The sequence below is a fragment of the Urocitellus parryii genome, chromosome 8 (genome assembly GCF_045843805.1).
Source record: "Urocitellus parryii isolate mUroPar1 chromosome 8, mUroPar1.hap1, whole genome shotgun sequence".
In the NCBI taxonomy this organism is placed as follows: Eukaryota; Metazoa; Chordata; class Mammalia; order Rodentia; family Sciuridae; genus Urocitellus; species Urocitellus parryii.
The window spans coordinates 114,990,274-115,009,806 of NC_135538.1; the positions used below are offsets into that span (position 1 = coordinate 114,990,274).

General features: G+C 53.6%; 1 protein-coding gene across 1 annotated transcript; it reads right to left on the reverse strand.

Moving 5' to 3' along the window:
• Positions 1 to 1,663: 1,663 nt before the first annotated feature.
• Ppard (peroxisome proliferator activated receptor delta) lies at positions 1,664 to 16,509 on the reverse strand. The gene is made up of 6 exons (XM_026383564.2): positions 16,293 to 16,509; positions 7,887 to 8,041; positions 7,037 to 7,175; positions 5,213 to 5,415; positions 4,590 to 5,040; positions 1,664 to 3,749 (listed from the first exon to the last, which is right to left on the reverse strand). The coding sequence occupies exons 1-6, from the start codon at positions 16,420 to 16,422 to the stop codon at positions 3,502 to 3,504; spliced, it is 1,326 nt and encodes a 441-aa protein (XP_026239349.1). The 5' UTR covers positions 16,423 to 16,509; the 3' UTR covers positions 1,664 to 3,501.
• Between the last annotated feature and the right edge of the window lie 3,024 nt (positions 16,510 to 19,533).

The window sequence follows — 19,533 nt, forward strand, 5'->3', positions numbered from 1 at the left end:
TGGGAAAGGATGGGGAAGACAGGGCTGGGGATGTAGCTCAGGGTAGAGAGGATGTTTAGCATCCGTGAGGCCCTAGTTCAATTCCCCAACATCTAAACAAGTAAACCAGAGATTTTTTTTTTTTTTTTTTTGATACCAGGGATTGAATCCAGAGGGGCTTAACCTCTGAGCCACATCCCAGCCCTTTTAAAATTTTATGTAGAGACAGGGTCTCACTGAGTTGCTTAAGGTCTTGCTAAGTTGCTGAGGCTGGCTTTGAACTTGCGATCCTCCTGCCTCAGCCTCCTGAGCTGCTGGGATTACAGACGTGTGCCACCACTTCCAGCTTAAACCAGAAGATTCTATTACCAATTTCAAATATGTCTGTTCCACACATGCCTCCTTTCCTTCCATTACCCTGGGGCTGTCACTTTCCTGGCTGAGATGACCCCCAGGGGACCTGACAGTTCAGAACGTTCTGCCACTGACTGCAGAGGGAGAGAACAGGGAGGCCCGTGTGGTTCTAGCCTGTCACCTGAAGCTGGGAGCCTGCCTGGCACCCTCCCCGGGGGCTGGTGTTGGCCGGTGGCCAGCTCCTCCCTTTCCACATGCTCCTCGAAGCTGCAGGGGCTGGAAGTGTCTTCAGTGGGAGGGGAAGCAGCAGACAGGAAGAAACAGGAAACCTCCCACCTGTTCCCAAATGCTGATGGCACTTCTGGCAGGGGCCGAGCTGGGGCTCCAGGCTTGAAGGATGGCGAGGTTCCAGGGCAGCGGCAGTGGTGGTGGCAGTGGTGGCCGTGGGCGTTCTGGCCGCCTGGTGTTCGGTGCGAACTGGCTCTGGCAGGCTCAGCGGCAGCCCCTTCTTTTGTAACCATTATGGAGACACAGTCCCCAGGGGGAAGTGTCTAGCCCAGCTTGCTTTCTGAGGAGCCACGCATCCATACACACCGGCTGGGGTATGGAATCTCAAGGCTGGCCCCCAGCTTGGTGCTTTGGGAGAGGGGTCGAAAATGAAGAGGTAGGGCCTTGCAGGAGCTCTTCAGGTCCTTGGGGATGTACCTTCAAAGGAAACCCTGGGACCGGCTCTTGCTTTCACTTCCAGGCCATGAGGTGGGCAATTATGTTCTGCCACAGGCCTAAGGCAACTGGGCCAACCACTCGTGGACTGGAACCTCTAAAACCGTGAGTCACAATACCCCTTTTCTGTTTATAAGTTGATTATCTCAGGTCTTTCATTACGGTGAAGGAAATTTGGCTACTGCACGTACCCTGACCTCACCTCACACTGTGGCTGAGCCCGCTGGCTGCTGAGGGCCAGGTGCGCTAGAGTTGGTGTTAGCTGAGGACAGGGCAGTCCTCATGGTCAAGGGGCGTGGCTTTTTCAAGTCCCGCCAGTTGCGGCCTCTCCCCACACATCGCACGCTCCTCTCTGATGATGCTGTGGTGCCAGAGTCTCCTCAGAGACACAGCCCAGGGCAGTGTCTCCTCCTCCAACTCCAGACTGACAAGGGGCGAGTCGGGGGACAGTGGCAACCACAGTCAGAACGGACCTCCCTCCTGACACCCTTTGACATCCACACCCCCAGCCCTGGATATGGAGGAGGGGAAGGAGCCCAGTGGCCCTCAGAAAAGCACACAAAGAACTGAGTCAGCTTCAAGTCGACTCTTAAATACTTAATTCCCATTTATTTAAAGTTCTGTCAGTCTGTGTACACTATTTATATTAAAAACACAGGAAGCTGGGGCTCCTAGCAAAAATATACATTTCAGTACTGGAGACTGCTCAGCCACTGAGAAGAGCGGCACCCTCAGCACCAGACCTGGGTGGGGACAGGGACAGGCAAAGCGCTCCCTTCAGCCTCGGCCCCAAAGGCTGCACCCCAAGCTCCAAAATCTGGTCAGCTGGGGGGGAGGGGAGAAGAAAGGGTCTTGCTAGCAGAGTGATCCTGGGACACAGAAGGCCACCAAGCTGGTAGGGGCAGATGCTGGGCTTGTCCTCTCTCAAGCCATCACCTCTCAGTGCTGCACTCGGATGGAAAGGCCCCTTGGGACCAGATAGGGTCCAGGAAGTCCAGGCTATAACCCTGGCTCTCCTACCACCTTCTGAGACCCTAGCTGGTCCCTCCCCACACAGGCCTGGGTGGGCACACCTCCACTCAGGAGCTGGGGGCAAGGGCCAGACCCACAGGACCACTTGGCAAGGTCCCCAGTCATTTGAGGCGGCACAGGGAGAAATTCAGGTGATCAGTGGGATGAGAGCAGGGCAGGGAGGGTGGAAGAGGGCAGGGCTGAATGAACGGGGGAAAGCACAGGATCCCAGGAGCAGGTCCTGGCTGGCTCGGCAGGATGGTCCTGCCCGCCCACAGGTCTGCCAGCCCTGGGAACAGCCCCTGCGGCACCACCTCTTGGGGAAGGGAGGGAGGGCGGGCCAAGACCTGTGGTAAAGTGATTTCAGTGCTGTGGTGTGTGCTGGAGCATCGGCTCCAGGGAGTGTGTCGGGGAGGGGCTGGTGCCAGGGGCTCCTGGATAGAGAAAGGTGCGGTGGCACTGGGTTCTGACAGTTGTGTCTGCTGAGTGGCTGCTACAGGGTAGGGGCAGTGCGGTGCTGATGGAAGGCCCGCCCCATGCCCCCTGGCCTCTGACCTCAGGACGCAGACCCCGATCTCTGGGGTCAGAATTAAGTGTGCTATAACCCAACCACTCCCACCTTTCTCCTCTTCAACGGGGGTGTGGGGCATCCACCTGGAGGGAACCCTGCTTTCCCTCCAGGCTGGGGGGTGCCCCGCAGCGGCCAGCGCCGGGGATCATCAGTGACGTTGCTTTAGAAGACTGGTATGAAGAATGGAAGGACGCTGGGTGTCAGAGGGCTGGACTGCTGCTATAGGGTCGGCCAGCCTCATTCTTGGGCAGGGGAGATCACTTGGGGGAGGCCTCTGGCTCTTGGCCCAGCCCCCCGGCCACTGTCCCCTGCAGCAGGGACCCAGTGACTGCAGGTTATTGCTGCAGGCATTCCAGGCCAGGCTTCCCCAGGAAGCCAGGCCCAGAGGGTATAGTGTTTCTTTGGATGGCTCAAGTCTTTTGCTTGAAGAAAGGAGACAGAAGTGGGGCCCCTGTGCCTGTAGCGCAGTGTGGGACAGAGGACGCCCACTCCCTCCCCTGGGAAAGGAGGGGCAAAAGCAGAAGTTCTGTCTTAGGCTGCTGGTGAAATAGTACAAAGTTCTCACAGACGAAAGAGAAGACAGACGTGGGGCTGCGGGAGAGACGAGAGGAGGGAGGAGGAGGGGACACAGCTGCAGAGGGGAAGGGAGCGGAAGAGCCAGAGGCACTGGTAAGACAGGAACCAAGACAGGGGGACAACAAAGGCAGACAGAGTCGGGGAGCAAAGAAGTAGAGGAAAGGGACCATGGAACCAGGGCCATGGGCGTGGGAGCGCGAGAGTGTGACCCTGATGCTCTGGGCTGTGCTGAGTGCTTTCCAGTGGCTGGACCCCTCTGCAACCTGCAGGTGGCCTGGACACTGGCTTCAGTACATGTCCTTATAGATCTCCTGGAGCAGGGGGTGCAGCAAGGTCTCAGTCTCAGTCTTCTTGAGCCACTGCATCATCTGGGCGTGCTCGGTAACCAGCTGCCGCAGGTCAGCCATCTTCTGCAGCAGCTTGGGGAAGAGGTACTGGGTGTCGGGGTGGTTGGCCTGCAAGTGGAACTCGAGGGCACGCAGGATGGTGTCCTGGATGGCCTCCACCTGGGGCACGTTCATGAGGCCTGGCCGGTCTGTGGGGACATGCATGGGGTCTTAGAAGGGCAGAGAACCTCCCCTTCCCCACCTAGGGGAGATGTGGCACAGGGCAGGCCTCCTTGCCTGGCCAGACCCACCCTGTTCTCTCAGTGATGGCTCCACTGAGTGCTCTAGGACCCCGACCCAGTCTCCCCATCTCTCTCGTTCCTTGCTAACAGTTTTTCCTGGCTGGACAGGGTGCTATGTGTGGACTGGCTTCAAGTCCTGCCCTTCCCACAGACTCTCCAGGAGGCTCTGGGCAGGCCACCTGGCCCGTCTGGGCTTGATTCCTCATCTGAAAATGAGGATAATAAAAAGAACCTCTAGGGCGGGGATGTGGCTCAAGTGGTAGCGCGCTCACCTAGCATGCATGAGGCCCTGGGTTCAATTCTCAGCACCACATAAAAATAAAAAATAAAAAAAAGAACCTCTAGCCCAGGTTGTTGAGGACCACATGAGTTATAATCTGCAAGAAGAACTGGAACAAGGACCAGCAGGAAGTAAGCTCTATGCCACTGCTGGCGAGCAGGGTTGCTGCTGTACTTATTGTGTTGGAATCTGGAAAATGCAGGTAGAACACGGACTATTTCTGCACCACCCATAAATATCCCTGTTCGCAGGACGGTCAGTCTGGTTTCAGTGTTTTTCCTTCTGCCTCCATCTGTATGATAACGTGGAGCTGATTCTGCACGTGCAGTCAGTGCCTCACTTGCTCCACTATCGGATGACATGGATGTGTCCCCATGCGTCTGGGCTCAGGCTTGGCCCTGAAGTGAGGGTCCAATCCCCAGGGGACGTGCTGAGGGGCTAGCCCACTTGCTCAACCCCTCACTCACCTCCACACAGGATAATGGCTGCTATGAACAGAGCCAGGTCGCTGTCGTCAAGTTCCAGGGCGTTAAACTTGACAGCAAACTCGAACTTGGGTTCAATGATGTCACTGAAGGGCTTGCGGAGGCTGCGCAGGAACTCATGAGTGACAAAGCCACTGCCATTGGCCACCAGCAGCCCATCTTTGTTGACAATGGAGGCCAGCATGGCAAAGATGGCCTCATGCACACCATACTTGAGAAGGGTCACCTGGTCATTGAGGAAGAGATTGCTGAAGTTGGGGATGCTCTTGGCAAACTCGGTGAGCTCCCGCACAGTCTCCACTGTGGTGCACTGGCAGCGGTAGAAGACGTGCACGCTGATCTCCTTGTAGGGCGGCAGGCCGTTCACCAGCTGCTTCCACACCAGGCCCTTCTCTGCCTGCCACAATGTCTCGATGTCGTGGATCACAAAGGGCTGAAAACCAGGCCCTGTCAGAGGCCAGGCCTTGGGGGTCCCCGCCCGAATGTCCCCACACCCCTGCCTGTACCATGAGTTAGGAGAGGGAGGAGGCATGGTTCTCCCAGGAGTCAGGTGTGGCAGCGTGGACCAGAGCTGGGATTCTGCCACGCTGGGCAGTGACACTCACCGCAGTGTGGCTGGACTTGCCAGTGAGGATGCTGCGGGCCTTCTTTTTGGTCATGTTGAAGTTTTTCAGGTAGGCGTTGTAGATGTGCTTGGAGAAGGCCTTCAGGTCAGCCAGCTGTGGGTTGTGCAGGTGCCCCTCGCTGGCTGTCAGCCCCGCCACCAGCTTCCTCTTCTCTGCCTCTGGCATCCGGCCAAAGCGGATAGCTGCAAGGGGGAAGGGGACAGTCACAGAGGATCCAGGCAGGGGCCAGCACTTCTAACCTCTAACCCTGTCCCTTTACAGGTGCACATGTCAAAGATGGAGACATCATTCTGGGGCCTGAGACCTCAGGGATTCTAGAGCCATTAAGGTGGTAATGTTGAAGCCTCCCCTCAGAACCCTGTTTCCACAGTGGCAGGAACACTGTGTCTCCCTCACAGTGCCCAGCACACAGGGCCTGAACTTGCTGAGTGACTGGGCTGCCCTTGGTGGGATGCAGCACAACACAGCGTCTAGAAGACAGGCTCTGGTGTGAAGGCCGGCTCCCCCAGGCCAGCTCAGCACCTACTAGCTTTGTGACTCTGGACAGACTACTTCACCTTTCTTAAAACTCAATGGGTCCAGAGGCAGTGACTCTGCCCATATCTCAGCCACATTGGAGGCTGAGACAGGAGGACTTCAAGTTCAAGGTCAGCCTGGACAACTCTGCAAGACTCTGTCTCAATTTTTTAAAAGGGCTGAGGGTGTAGCTCAGTGATAAGAGTGCTACCTGAGGTCCTGGGTTCAATCCCCAGTACTGCAAAAATTAAATTAAATCTAGCAGACTAGGCAACGTAGTGAGACCCCCTTCTCAAAAAAAGCAAATAAATAAATATTCTCTCAGCACTCATAAATCACAGTCAATGGAACAGGATATGAATCTGGCTTCTGTTAGAAGGAGTGAGGGATGGATTCTAGCAGCTCTGAGATGTCCTAGGAACCTCCCCAATGGCCACAATGGAATGAGGACCAAAACAGACACAGACTGAGGGGCAGGATCAAGCCACACACCTGCCAGACCCCACCACCCTGGACAAGAATAAAAGCTGCCCAGGGGCTGTCCTACCGTGGAGCTATTTTTATAAATATATATTTTTTTAGTTGCAGTTGAACACAATATTTTTATTTTATTTATTTATTTTTATGTGGTGCAGGGGAGAGCTCTACCACTGAGCTACAACCCCAGCCCCTCCATGGAGCTATTTAAATGTAAATAGGAGACTCTCCCCTGTCCCCTGGGGATTTGACCCAGAGGTACAGAGGGGCAGACAGACTTTACAATATCCTACTTTAGGGATCTGAAGAAAAGACTCTGCAGGAGGCGGAGCACGGGGCAGGGTTGACTGTGTTCTGGGAGAGCCTGGCCTCTGACGCATAGGTAGGGTCGCTCACTGGCTCCTGCCTGCTCCCAACAACCAAGAAGGGCTGAAGGGATCCTGCCGCGGCAGCAGTATCGGTGCCGTCAGATCATCCAGCCAGGCTGAGGTTCTGGGACTGGTGCTCCCCACCTGGTCTGAGCTGGGGGCTCAGTTCCCTTCTGGGCCAGAGCAGGTAAACCTCAGGCACAGAGAAGTGGTGGCTGCCCAGGCCTGTCCAGGTGGATGCCAGACAGCGTGGGGAAGTGGCAGATCTTACGCTCCAGGACCCAGGTCAGACTGGCCAGGTCCCAGCTGACACAGAGTTCACTGTGTGCCCAGCACTGCTGAGCGGGTACTTCCTTTCAGGATACACTAGGTACATTCTGGATCCTGGTTTGAGGTTGTGCGGATCCAATAGCCCCTGTGCCTTGCCGGGGTCAGCTCTCACCATTGTGTGACATGCCCAGTGCCAGGCATTTCTGGAAGCGGCAGTACTGACACTTGTTGCGGTTCTTCTTCTGGATCTTGCAGCTCCGATCACACTTCTCATATTCCAGCTTCATGCGAATTGTCCTTCGGAAGAAGCCCTGAGGGACCAAGCATAGGTGAGGAGAGGTCGCCATGAAGGGACAGGGCTGACGAATCCTGCTCTGCCCACTGGGCTGTGCTAAAGGCCTGATGAGGCTTGTCTGATGTAAACAGTGCTACAGTTTGGAAGGAACGGGGTGGGCTGGGGGTATTAAAATTTACAACACATTTACTTTACCTGCCCAAAGAAGCCTTAAATCTTGTTTGTTAATTTGATAATAAAACTGTGTCATGGCTAATTTGGTTTATTCATAAATATATCTGGTTCTTTGTATTTTGTAAGTGGTGGTTTAATAAAATAATCTGTGAAATTCTCATGGATATGCAGTTAGAAGGAAAAACCTAGAAGCATCACTGGAAAAAGTGACAGCCCCCAGTTCAGACAGGTGGGGAGCGCCAGTCCCAGAACCTCATCACTGTTTTTTTTTTTTTTTTTTCCTCAAAAAGTTCTTGAAGTTTTGGTGCTAGAAATCCTGACCTCAGATAGAAGACCTCCTGGCCTGGTCCCCAGGGAGGGGCACTGGCTACCCACAGAGTCTGAGTGTCTGGGTCCACCCTGCAGGTGCCCAGCAGGACAGGCCTGGAGAGGAACCCTCCTTTCCTGCAGAGCCCGAGGGGTGGAGCAGCGGGTGTTCTCAGAGTCCGACTCTGGGGCAGGGAAAACCCACGTGGTAGCTCAGCCTGACGTGAGCCGCAGTCCCCATGCATACCTTGCACCCCTCGCACGCATGAACACCGTAGTGGAAGCCTGAGGCCTTGTCCCCGCACACTCGGCACTCCATGTTGAGGCTGCCGCCAGAGGCCCCGTCACAGCCCATCTGGAGCTGGTCCAGAAGCGAGGGTGGGGAGGAACTCTGGGAGAGGTCTGTGGACAAAGGACAGAGAGGCAGCTTCACACTCTGCCAGCTAGGCCTGGGAGCCAGGGATCAGGAGGGTCCCTAAGCCCTGGGCTCAGCCTCTTCAGAGCTGTGTGTCCTGGTGCGGGGAGGGATTTTTTTGACCTGGATGGGGCAAAGTCTCCAAGGCGAAATTCCCCCAGAACTGCCACATGGCAGATGTCCAGGACACACAGCTCGGTCAGAGCCTTCCTGCACTTAAGCATGGTAAGAGGGTACAGGGTTGGCCGTGCTTTGAGAGGAGGAATAGGTAAGAGGAAGCAGACTGAGGATCTGCAGATGGTCCCGGGAAGCAGCTCTCTAGCAGCTGGTTTAGAGGTGGCGCTGAGCAAGCCCATGTGGGGTGCTGTGGAAGCTGAGGTGCAGACCTCTGTAGGGCTGGCTCTCGCAGGAAGTTCTTCTATGGACATTCCAAGAGGCTCAAGTGTGCCAGGGTGGTGGTAGATGTCTGTAATTCCAGCTACTTAAGAGGCTGAGACTGGAGGATCTCAAGTTCAAGACCCATCTAGGCAATTTTCTGAGCACTCTGTCTCAAAATAGAAAATCAAAGGGCTGGGGATGGAGCTCAATGTAGGTCGCCCCTGGGTTCAATCACTGAAGTAGAAGAACGGGGAGAACCTCAAATTTGTTCCCATGAAACGAATGTCTTGCTTGATAAAAAGAGCAGAAGTGTCAGTCACATTGAGTAGTATGCTGCGGTTCCCTAACCAGCGTACAGATGTTTGAACCATGGTGTTTGGAGTCTTGGCAAGGAAATAGCTGTGACTATGGCTTCAGGATAGACATGATGTTAAATGACTCAGTAAGAAGCTATCTTTTCTGATTCTCCCCTTCAGACACGCGGTGAAATAAGTGGAAAGGGGACCTATGGGTCTCGATCTCCTGACTCCCAGTCCTTGCTGGCTCGTGGCCCACAGAACTGTCTGTCCTGCCTCTCTCTTGCTGGTTTTCTAATCTCTGCTCTCTCCTGGGATAGCTGGGCCACCTCCTTGAAGGCAGGTGCCAAATTCCCAAACCCAAGAAGCAGCCACCTAAGCAGGAGCATGGCAGGGGACCTAAGCCATGGCAACAAACCCAAACTAATATTTCCCAGGCCTGCAGCCCTGTCTCTACAACACAGGCCAACTGACTCCTCTTCTAGTCAGTGAGGTTCAGGAGTGACATAAGTCCCTAAAATGTCCTGTCTTGTCCCAGTGCCTTAGCTCCCAACTTTGGTCATTCCAAGGGGAGTAATAGTCCCCTACCTCGAGCTGGGGTGAGTGGGCCCCTTGATTTCTTGGGCCAGGTGCTCTGACAGGTGAAGCCTCTGTGGTCTCTCGGCCTTCACTGCCACCTGCTACAGTCCCTGCCTGTTTGTTCCCCGTTGAGCACCACCCACTAGACGTAAGCACCACAGGGCAGGGCGCTGCTGTGGCTCAGCTCCAAGACCTGTGCAGGGTGCTGGACACGTGGCAGGTCCCACTGCTCCGGGGGGACCAGCAGTCCTCATGCTGCCTGGGGTCCTGGCCTCAGCACAACTGGCCAATGGAGCTGGGCAAGACTCGCCACTCCTGGAGGCCTTAGAACAGGGATGACAGGAGTCAGTACTGGTGCCAGAGACTGTGGTAAAATAAAAGCCCTCTGTGAGGCCTGCTCGGACGCTGGGGCAGGCGGACTCCGGGCACTTCCTGAGTGGGGCGGTCTACTGCACGCTCGCTTTGCGGTCCTTCTTGTAATCCGTGCTGTTTCTGTAGTTTTGCCTCCTCAGTTAGACTTGCCTTGTCTCTAGCATCTCGGGGACCACCTCTATCACAGAGTCTTGTCCAATGGCCAATCTCTGCAGTTAAGTCCCTTCCTCCTCCCGGCGTGTGGCCCTGGAGGCTCAGCAGGTGTTTGATCTTGGGGTTGCTGTTGGCCTTGCACATGGCAATATTTATCAACAGACATTTGATAAGTACCTGCTGTGTTCTGGGAAGGACTCTCCTCACATAGCTGAGGAAGGAAGAGATAAGAAAACTGGAACAACAAGACGTGGTGGCGCTTGCCACCTAGTGACTGGGGAGGCTGAGGCGGGATGGCCAGCCTCAGAAACTTAGTAAAATCCTGTCTCCCCAAAGAAGAACTGGGGATGTAGCTCAGTGGCAAAGCACCCTTGGGTTTAATTCCCAATTTAAAAAACACACACCTTGATAAAGGGCAGGAATGGCAGGTGAGTCAGTGATGCAGGATCTCAGAAGAAGCCATTGCCTTTGCCTGTCCCCACCAGGGCAGGTGACTGTTCCTCTCTGTGGGCTCTAAACGACCTCCAAGTCAGCTTCTGGATGCTCACAACAGCAGGCCGGGAGGGTGAGAACTCAACTCAGGAGCCACAAGGCCCCGTTCAGATCCCAGCTCCAGCCAGCAGTTCTGAGGTAAAACCCATGTGTCCCCTGGCACTTGGGCCTTGTTTTCCTTCTTTGTAGAATGGAGATGGAACAGTACCTGAGAGGCGTGGTGAGGCTTGACGGGGGTAACACAGAGGAGGCACTAAGAAGGTTGACATGCTAACTAGAAAGCTGCGGCTCTGCAGTCTCCAGGCTGTGTGCACACAGTCCAGGAGGGCCCTGGAACAGGCTGTCCTCTTGTCTCTCCTGTCCCACTGTGGCCACTGGCTCAGGAGTGTCCAGAGCTCTGGGAAGCCTGGAGGAAGCCAGATGCTCAAACCAAACTGGTCATCCAAGGTTCCCAGAACTCTGAACTGTAAGAGAGACTCAAGAGTCATTGTCCCAGGAGGGTCCCAGTTGGGAACTAGCACTAATGGGCAGGGAGAAACAGGCCTAGAGCAGCCAGGGCCTGGGTGCTGAATGGACAGAACTCAAGAGTGAGTAGTCAGGGAGGCCTTGGTGAGGACGCCCTGCCTATTTAGCAGAACAAGAGACCACAAAATACTGACACACCAGCTGAGAGAGGCAGGGGAGGGGCTGGGCTGGGGCAGAGCGCAGTGTTGTCCTGGGGATACTGGAAAGGCGTAGTTCATGGGTGGGTTTTCCAAAGGTAAAGATTCTCTTTCTTTCTGATTGACCACTTGGCTTAAAGGTTTGTCCCAAAGCATCATCACATGTGGTCTAACACAGCAATGGCAGAATTCTCCCCACTCCAGGGACCAGGCTCTGAAGGCCCCGCTCTTATCTCATATGACCTCCTAGTTGGAGACAGGGGCAAGAAGGCGAATGGACCAGGGAGGGGCTGCGGCTCCAAGAGACCCTCCTTCCCACAGCGAGTTCCGCCTCATGTTCCTTGGGCCTACTGGGTGGGAGTGAGCTGGGCCCACCTGCCAGGGCTGCCTGCCTGCCTGCACCGCCTGCCCACCTAGCCCCAGGCAGAGGCCTTGCTCTGGTCTATCTTGAATGCCTTCCAGAGGCCCATGTTTTGAAGGCTTTGTTCCTAGCCTGTGGCATGATTGTGAAGTGGTGGAACATTCAGGAGGTGGGGCTAGTAGAAGGAGTCAGGTCACTGGGGGGTGCCCTTGAGGGGAATATTGGGACCCTGGACCCTCCTCTTACTTTCTTTGCTTCTCTTGGGGTGAGCAGCTCTTTCCACTTTACCATGTATCTTTGCCATGATGTGCTGCCTTACTGCTGTCCCAAAAGCAATGGGACCAACCAACCATGGGCTAGAACCTCTAAAACTGTGAGCTAAAAGAAACTTTTCTTCTTTTTAAGCTGAGTATCTCAGGTATTTTGTCACAGTGATGAAGAGCTGACATAGTTCTCTCACCCTGCCCCCATCCCTGCCTCTCCTCAGCCTCCCTTCCACTGCTTGGAGGAGGTACGCTTGGTCAGCTGAGGGGTCCATCATTTGGGCCCTGTGGTCTGCCTCTGAGCATTCTCTTGAGCCACACCCTGCCTGGCCTGCCCACCAACTCTTCAAACATCTGCCAGCGGCCTAGCTGCATAGGGGAAGGGGAAAAGAGCCACGTCTGCCAGGCCCCTACTAAGCACCAAGTTGTTAGTGTCTTTATGCCCATTTCATTATCACCTTGAAGGACAGTATCATCCACAGATAAGGAAATTTAGGCTGGGTGAGATTAAGAGATCCACCCAAGGTCACTTGCCTAACAAACCTGGGTTGGACTTAATCTAATCTGACTCGCCTGCAAAGGCAGTGTGTACGCACCAGTAGTGCCTTCTTATTAGTGCACACCTACTGTGTGCCAGGCACTCTATTGGGCACCTCTCATCCATTCAGCTCGTATAGAGCCTCAGAACAACTCCTCATGAAAGGCGCCCCTTACTTCTACTTTACAGGTGAGGAATCTGAAACAATGGCGGTTTTATGTGTCAACCTGTCTGTGTATGACACCTAGGTTCTGGTTCAAATACCAGTCTAGATCTTGTTATGAAGGTATATTTTATAAAGATGTGATTAACATTTAAATCGGGAGACTTTCAGTGAAGCAGATTACCTTCATAGTGTGAATGAGTCTCATTTAACAGCTGAAGGATTAAAGAAGAAAGATTGTGTGCCCTCCCTCCCAGGAAGAAGGGACCCTGCCTCCATACTGCCTTCAAACTAGGTGCCATGGCAACCTCCTGGGCCTCCAGCTTTCCAGTGAATTCCTAAAACCATATCCCTACACTCATGCATGTGTGCACCCCCGCCCCTACTGGTTCTGTTTTCTCTGGAGACCCCTAAGACAGAGGCAGAGGGAGAATTATAAGCAAGAACATGCAACTCCTGGGGCTGAGCTCAGCCACTGTGTCTGTTGCTACCCACGTACGTATATTCATTACTATTAAACAACACTGCTATTATGATAAGCATCAAGACAAGGTCATTGCTGAGGAAGACACCAGGTCATTACCCGAATGTTTGCACTCGGTGTAAACACCAGCCCCATCACCCAGAGAGTCAAGTATCTGTTTCACCATCTTTGATTACAAGTTTGGCAAATAGACACTATTGACCTTATTCCCACAATTTATGTGTGGCTGAGATCTCTCCTGCACATCCCGTCTCTATCACTGGAGGCGTACTGTTGTCACAGCTGGGAGGGCAGCCAGGAGGGCCAGCCCCATCTATTTACTTTGCTGGCAGAGCGTGAGGAAAACAGCTCCCTCTAGCTACTGAGGCAGGCGAGAGTCCTGCAGGGACTGGGCTGGGGGCCGAGTGGCCTTCTTGCTTCTGCAGGATTCTGGGCTGGGGGCCGAGTGGCCTTCTTGCTCACAGCTGCACTGTGAGCTCCTCGGGGCAAGCACTTCTCGTTCATCATGAACACCAGCCTGGCACAGTGCCTGGCCCTGCCTGGACGCCACCAAGTACTTGCTGAGATCAGGAGGACAGCTTCTCTCTCCTCTTCCTCAGAGATGCATGGGTGGGATGCTCTTGGCAGGAGGAGACGAGGATGGAGGACAGGGAGGGTGTGAGCCCCAGCTCCAGCTCCCGTCTCTCCGCAGCTGGGGGATTCGAGGCAGGTGAATTCTGGTAACTTCAGCTTCCTCACTGCTGAGAGTTAAGGTGAGGCCCGCGCTGCCTGCCTCTCAGGTGGGGGGAGGTGCTGAGTCAGTACAGGGATGCACAGAGAGCCCAGGGGGGCAGAGGGCGGGGTTCAGCCATGAAGCAGCAGAAGCCTTTCTACGTTCAGCAGTTCCTTGTGGGTCCCTGAGGGGACTCTGGGCCAATGTCATAGATTCACAGGTGCCGAGAATTGCAGTGGGTCAGATACACTTTCTTCTCGCATGGCCAGGCCTGGGGTGGGCAGGATGCAGCCTTAGCAGCGAGGAGCCTGGGCAATGGAGGTGCCATCGAGCGCCCTGGCTCATGGAGGTTTATACACCTGGGCTTTCCGCTCTGGTTTGGGTGTTCTCAAAGCCCTCCAGCCCCCAGCACTGATGAGGGTCTGTCTCTAGGACCCTCACCCGTCAGCAGTCTCCTTAAAATGTTGAGCAATTAATTTATTTTAACCTTCTGAAGTAAAGCAGTACAAGCGTGCTTCAAATTATGAAAGTAGAACAGACTTGTTGAGAATGACGCAGAGGATGTGCAGCACCCGATGGCAGAGCCACCCCAGCAGGACCCATTCCCTCAGTCAGCCCACCCGGCCTTCAGGGACACTTCTGCCATCTTACACGATACCTAAGGATTTTTAAGCAACAAGATCCTTCTATTTGACAGGACCTCATTTCCCTGTATGTATACAGACCTACTTATCCCTTCTAATGACAGAGCATCCCCCGTGGGGCCCCATGGCTGACATGAGAAAGTCCCCCCAGATGCGCCTCCCACTTCTGCTCCTGTAGCAGGGCTGCCGTGAACACGCAGCCGGGGTGTGTCTGCACGCTCAGCAAGGCTCTACACCAGACGCTGGCCCTAGGGGAACTGCAGGGTGACAAACGCACACCCAGGCTGCCTGCCACCCTCAGGACTGGAAGGCCAGTCCTCACCCCCGGCCAAGGGTGGCCATATGGTCCCTTGTGCCAATCTTACAGGCTAAATAAACCTCATCTTAAGACGACTTCTTTGACCCTTGATTAGACTAGCATGTTTTGTATTCTGGCCATTTGCTAACTGGGGACTGTCTTACCTGTTTTGACTTTTTGTTTAGTGGCTTTCTCGTAGAATTTGTGAGAACTTTCTATAGACTATGGTGTTAGCACAGTGACCATGTGAAACAGCCCTCTCCTGTGCCCTACCTCTGCTGCATTCCTTTATTGATGAACGAGGTCTCTTGAACCCCATATTGTACACAGAACCATGTGCGTGGCTAGGTGCCACCCCCTCCCCCCCCCCCGCGCCACCTTTAAAACCAGTAAAGCTGCCCGAGATGCCAATGCCACACCGGCCTCTCCTGCCTCTGCTCCCAGCACTGGGCTGTGGCCTACACGGAACAGTGATGTGACACTGGGCCCCAGAGGGATGTGTAGAGACTCCAGGACATCTCTATCTGCCCAGGCCCAGCGGTGGGGATCAGGTCACAAATCTTGTGCCTTCTCTTCCCTGTTCACTCTGGCGTTCTGAGACGTCCCTGGCTAGGGCAGTCCTCGTACCTTCCCTCTGTTTTCTAACGGCCCCTGCCTTTCTCAAGTTCAGAAGGTGAATTATCACCTCTGGGCACACAGTCCTCGCTTCAGAGAAGGCAGGTCTCCAAAGCCATCCCAGACATCAGTGAACACACAGCATATGGGTTATTCTGAGGGGCGGGTGTTGGCTCTTTGGCCCCATGTCACATGCTCTGGTCACTGCTTGTGTCTGGGTGGATCAGGACTGAATGACAGCTCTCCCTTCACCCCAGCCCACCTTGACCCTGCTCCCTGAAGAGGAGGAACCTTGCTTTGCAGGTTCAAGATGGTGTGGCTGCAGGATCAGGCAAGAGCCTGTCCTAGCTCCACAGCCCTGCCCCACCCCGACTCAGGCACCATCTCTCCTCCCACCCGACGCAGACACGGGGTTCAGAGCCCATCCCCTGCAGGAAGGCTGCAGGGCTGAAACCAGCAGTAAGAACAGGTGTCCCCACCCGGGGGTGCAGCCTCTCACACCAGAGTTCCCTCTGAGGGAAGGGAGCGGGATCAGCTGGATGTGCTGAGTGGCTCTTAAACACCTGTGCACTCACACTAGGTGAGGAGAGAGGCTGGGGGTGGAGTGGGAAGGGGCCTGAGCAGCAGGACAACATGGCATGATGAGGGGTGAGGGGCAGACACCGCATGATGATGATCAGGACAAACAGCACAGGCCACCAGGGAATGTCTACACCACGGCTGACAGTGGACCAATAATGTGAACAAGAGACTCGAGAAGCTGAAACTGGCTGCACAAAAGTGACGTGAATTACAGTCATCCATTCTAACTGCTTAGTACTAAAGCCTGATCCAGTGCAGCTCATCAGGATGCACAGATTTAGCACCAGGTCAGCTGAGTCGAGTGCCCACTGATCCTAAGAATCACAGGCACAATGACTTAATGCAGATTGGCCCTGGATGCTGGTGGCAGCAGTGGTAGAATAACAGCAGCACCGAGGACGTGCGTTACACAGGCTCGTTCACTCAATTCTTGCAGAAGCCCACATCACCTACCATTTCTGTTATCCAGAAAGAAGGGGGGCAGTCTGCAGGAGATCCTGCAGCTGCAGAGCGGCGGGGAGGGGCCGGAGGCAGGCCGCTGGGCTCCAGTCTCACTCTGCTGTTCTGCACCCACAGGATGCTGTCTGCAGAGGGCTAGGAGCCTAGTTCCGCCTGCTCTGCCCCTCTGCCCAGCCCTTTTCCTCACCGGTGTAGCTGCTGGAAGGAAGTGCAAGCTCTGGTCCTCCATTGAGCTCTGGGGCTCCTTCAGCCTCTGCCACTTCCGCTTTCTCCTCCTCTTCCCGGACCTCAGGGGTCTCCTCCTGTGGCTGCTCCATGGCTGATCTCCCCTCGGTGCCACACCTGCAGGCCTGGTCATAGCTCTGGCATCATCTGGGTCTGAGTGCAGATGGACCTCTACAGGGCAGCTCCTGTTAGCCTGGACAGAGGGGAGACAGGAAGAAGTTGGGGGTGGCAGTGAAGTAGGGAGTGGCGAGTGGGGCTCGTTTGAGGGCCATGGGGAAGGAGATCTACTCCAGCTCCTTCTTTGGCTCCTTCCTCGGTCCCTGCTGTGCTCCTCCCAGGGTCCCTCCTCCTGTGTGGTGGAGTCACTTGCCCTCCTCCCGCCCTCCCACATAAGGATGGTCACTAACCACGTGAATGATGCGCCACTGCCACCCACCGCCACCACCACCCACCGCCAATGTGCTGCCTTTCCCTGCCTCCTCTGCAGTAGCCTGTTTTTTGAGCCTGCATCTCCAGAAGCCATGTCAGAATGACTTGAGGGGCTTTCCCCACTTCCCCAGGCCTCCTGGAGACCGGGATATGCATCACACCTCCTGACTCCCAGGCGCCCCACCAGCACTCAGGTCCAGAACCCCTGCTGTCCTGAGCTCCTGCTGGGCTCAGCTCCTACTAACAGCCCTGCAATAGGCCTGGGGAGAGGAGCTTCCCCCTGGGGTCGTTCTCAGGTGGGTTAGAGGATGTGACCCGTGTCCACATCACCTAGGGGGAGGACACTCCATCCCTCAAGTAAAATACTGTTCACAAATGCCGCAGTCGGAGGTAGTGAGATCAGGAGGCACTGCGAGACCTCCTGGTACGGAACTGCAGGGACACAACCACAGCAGAGTAGGCCTGGGGCAGGATTGGGGGTGGTGGTGTAGATCTGTCTCAGGGATATTTAAGCATTTGTGGGGCCATTCTCTTGGAAATCCACAGGTAGGTCAATCTCAATCTACACCTAAGAACCCTTCTTCTCTCCCCAAACTGCCCCTCCTCTGGGAATCCCCACTTTGGTGACCCACATGCCTACCTACCCACTCGTCAAAGCCAGAACCTGAGGGTGATCTGAGACTTCTCCCCCTCTTACCCTATTCTAGGTCCACCGACTTCAATGTTGGAATCACTGAGGAGTTCTTAAAAATATGGATGTCTGGGTCCATCCCTGGAAATTCTCACTTGGTTGGTTTGGGGAAGAGTTTGGGCACTGGGATTTTTATTTTTTAACCACCCTGGTGATGGTAAAGTATAACCTTGAGTCCACTGCTCCACAATGAGGCAACTCCAACTGGTAGTAAGCCGCCCCTCACCGCATTTGAACCCTACCCACTCCTTTTCCCCAGGCGCTCCCTTGCTTGGGTTTGCACAGCAACCTCTTAGTTGGCCTCTTAGAGGACCAACTAGACCAGCCAAGATTATTCAGAGTGTAAGTGGTTGGAACTGGGGGGTTAGGGACCTGTAGATATAGGAGGCACTCTGTTGATGTGACAACCATGGGAAAAGGCACAGTTCACCAAGGAGAGCAAGCAACGTGTCCAGTAAAAAAAAGGAAGAGGTGCTAGGCAGGCAATGGGGCGGTGGGCAGAGAAAGAAAGGACCTGGGGCAGCTATGTGTCTCAGAGTCAAGGGAAGGGCTATTTCAAGAGGTGGCCAGCCGTCTGAAACACTATGGATATTCAGAGTGATCAACTGGCAAACAGCCATCAATGACCCTCTGAGGCAAGTTTCAGTCAAATGGTTGGGAGGGAAAAACAGGGATAACGAGGAAGCTGGGATATAGTGAATGGAGACTAGTTTTGGGACAAATATGTCAGGGAAATAAACATACAAGAGTATGCTAGCTTGAAGAAGGGTAGCAAGGCCACCAAGAGGTTTGTGGTCAGAGAGGTCAACAGAGAAAGACTGAAGATTCATGGGGAAGCCAGGGCAGGATGAGGGACAGAAGGAAATAATTCAAGGTTACAGGATGAAGAAGATTCAAGTGACGCCAGGTACAGTGGCACTGGCATAAGCCTGTATTCCCAGTACTACTCTGGAGAGACCCCATCTCAAAATAAAAAATAAGGGGCTGGGGCTGGGGCTGGGGCTCAGCGGTAGAGCACTGGCCTAGCATGTGCAAGGTGCTAGGTTCAATCCTCAGCACCACAGAAAAATAAATAAATAAAATAAAGGTATGTGTCCAACTGCAACTAAAAAAAAAAATTTTAAATAAATAAATAAAAATAAGAAGGGCTGGAGATATAGCTCAGTGGTAAAGGACCCCTTGGGTTCAATCCCTAGTACTAAAATCAAAGCAACTATTTGATAAAAGAAAAATACAAATTAAAATACACAGACACAGTTTAGTCTTTTGAGTTCTTTATATATATACCCTAGAGACTAGTGCTTTATCTGATATGAGAGTGGTAAAAAATGGCTCCCATGATGTAGGGTCTCTATTCATCTCACTGTTTCTTTTGCTGAGAACAAGCTTTTTAGTTTAAATACATCCCATTTTTTAAATTTTAATTCTTGCTCTATAGGAGTCTTATTAAGGAAGTATGGCCCTAATCTGACATGATGGAGATTTGGACCTGTTTTTTTCTTCTATTAGACACAGGGCCTCTGGTTTAATTCCTAGGTCCTTGATCCACTTTGAGTTGAATTTTGTGCATGGTGAGAGGCAGGGGTTTAATTTCATTTTGTTGCATAAGGATTTCCAGTTTTCCCAGCACCATTTATTGAATAGGCTATCTTTTCTCCAATGTATGCCTTGGCGTCTTTGTCTAATATAACTGTAATTATGTGGGTTAGTCTCTGTGTCCTTTATTCTGTACCACTGGTCTACCAGTCTATTTTGGTGCCAATACCATGCTGTTTTTGTTACTATTGCTCTGTAGTATAGTTTAAGGTCTGGTATTGTGATGCCATCTGCTTCACTCTTCTTGCTAAGGATTGCTTTAGCTATTCTGGGTCTCTTATTTTTCCAGATGAATTTCATGACTGCTTTTTCTATTTCTAGGAGAAATGCCATTGGGATTTTGATTGGAATTGCATTAGATCTGTATAGTGCTTTTGGTAGTATGGTCATTTTGACAATTCTGCTATCCAAGAGCAAGGTAGATCTTTCCATCTTCTAAGTATTTTTTTATTACTCTCTTTAGCATTCTGTTGTGTTCATTGTAGAG

What these genes read in the sequence shown, in the direction of transcription:
- Ppard (XM_026383564.2), bottom strand. Translation starts at nt 16,422, where the DNA reads ATGGAGCAGCCACAGGAGGAGACCCCTGAGGTCCGGGAAGAGGAGGAG. An exon ending in ATGCGTGCGAGGGGTGCAAG is followed by an intron (nt 7,176 to 7,886) that starts GTATGCATGGGG and finishes TTGGTCCCTCAG; the next exon opens with GGCTTCTTCCGAAGGACAAT. An exon ending in ACTGGGCATGTCACACAATG is followed by an intron (nt 5,416 to 7,036) that starts GTGAGAGCTGAC and finishes TCCCCCTTGCAG; the next exon opens with CTATCCGCTTTGGCCGGATG.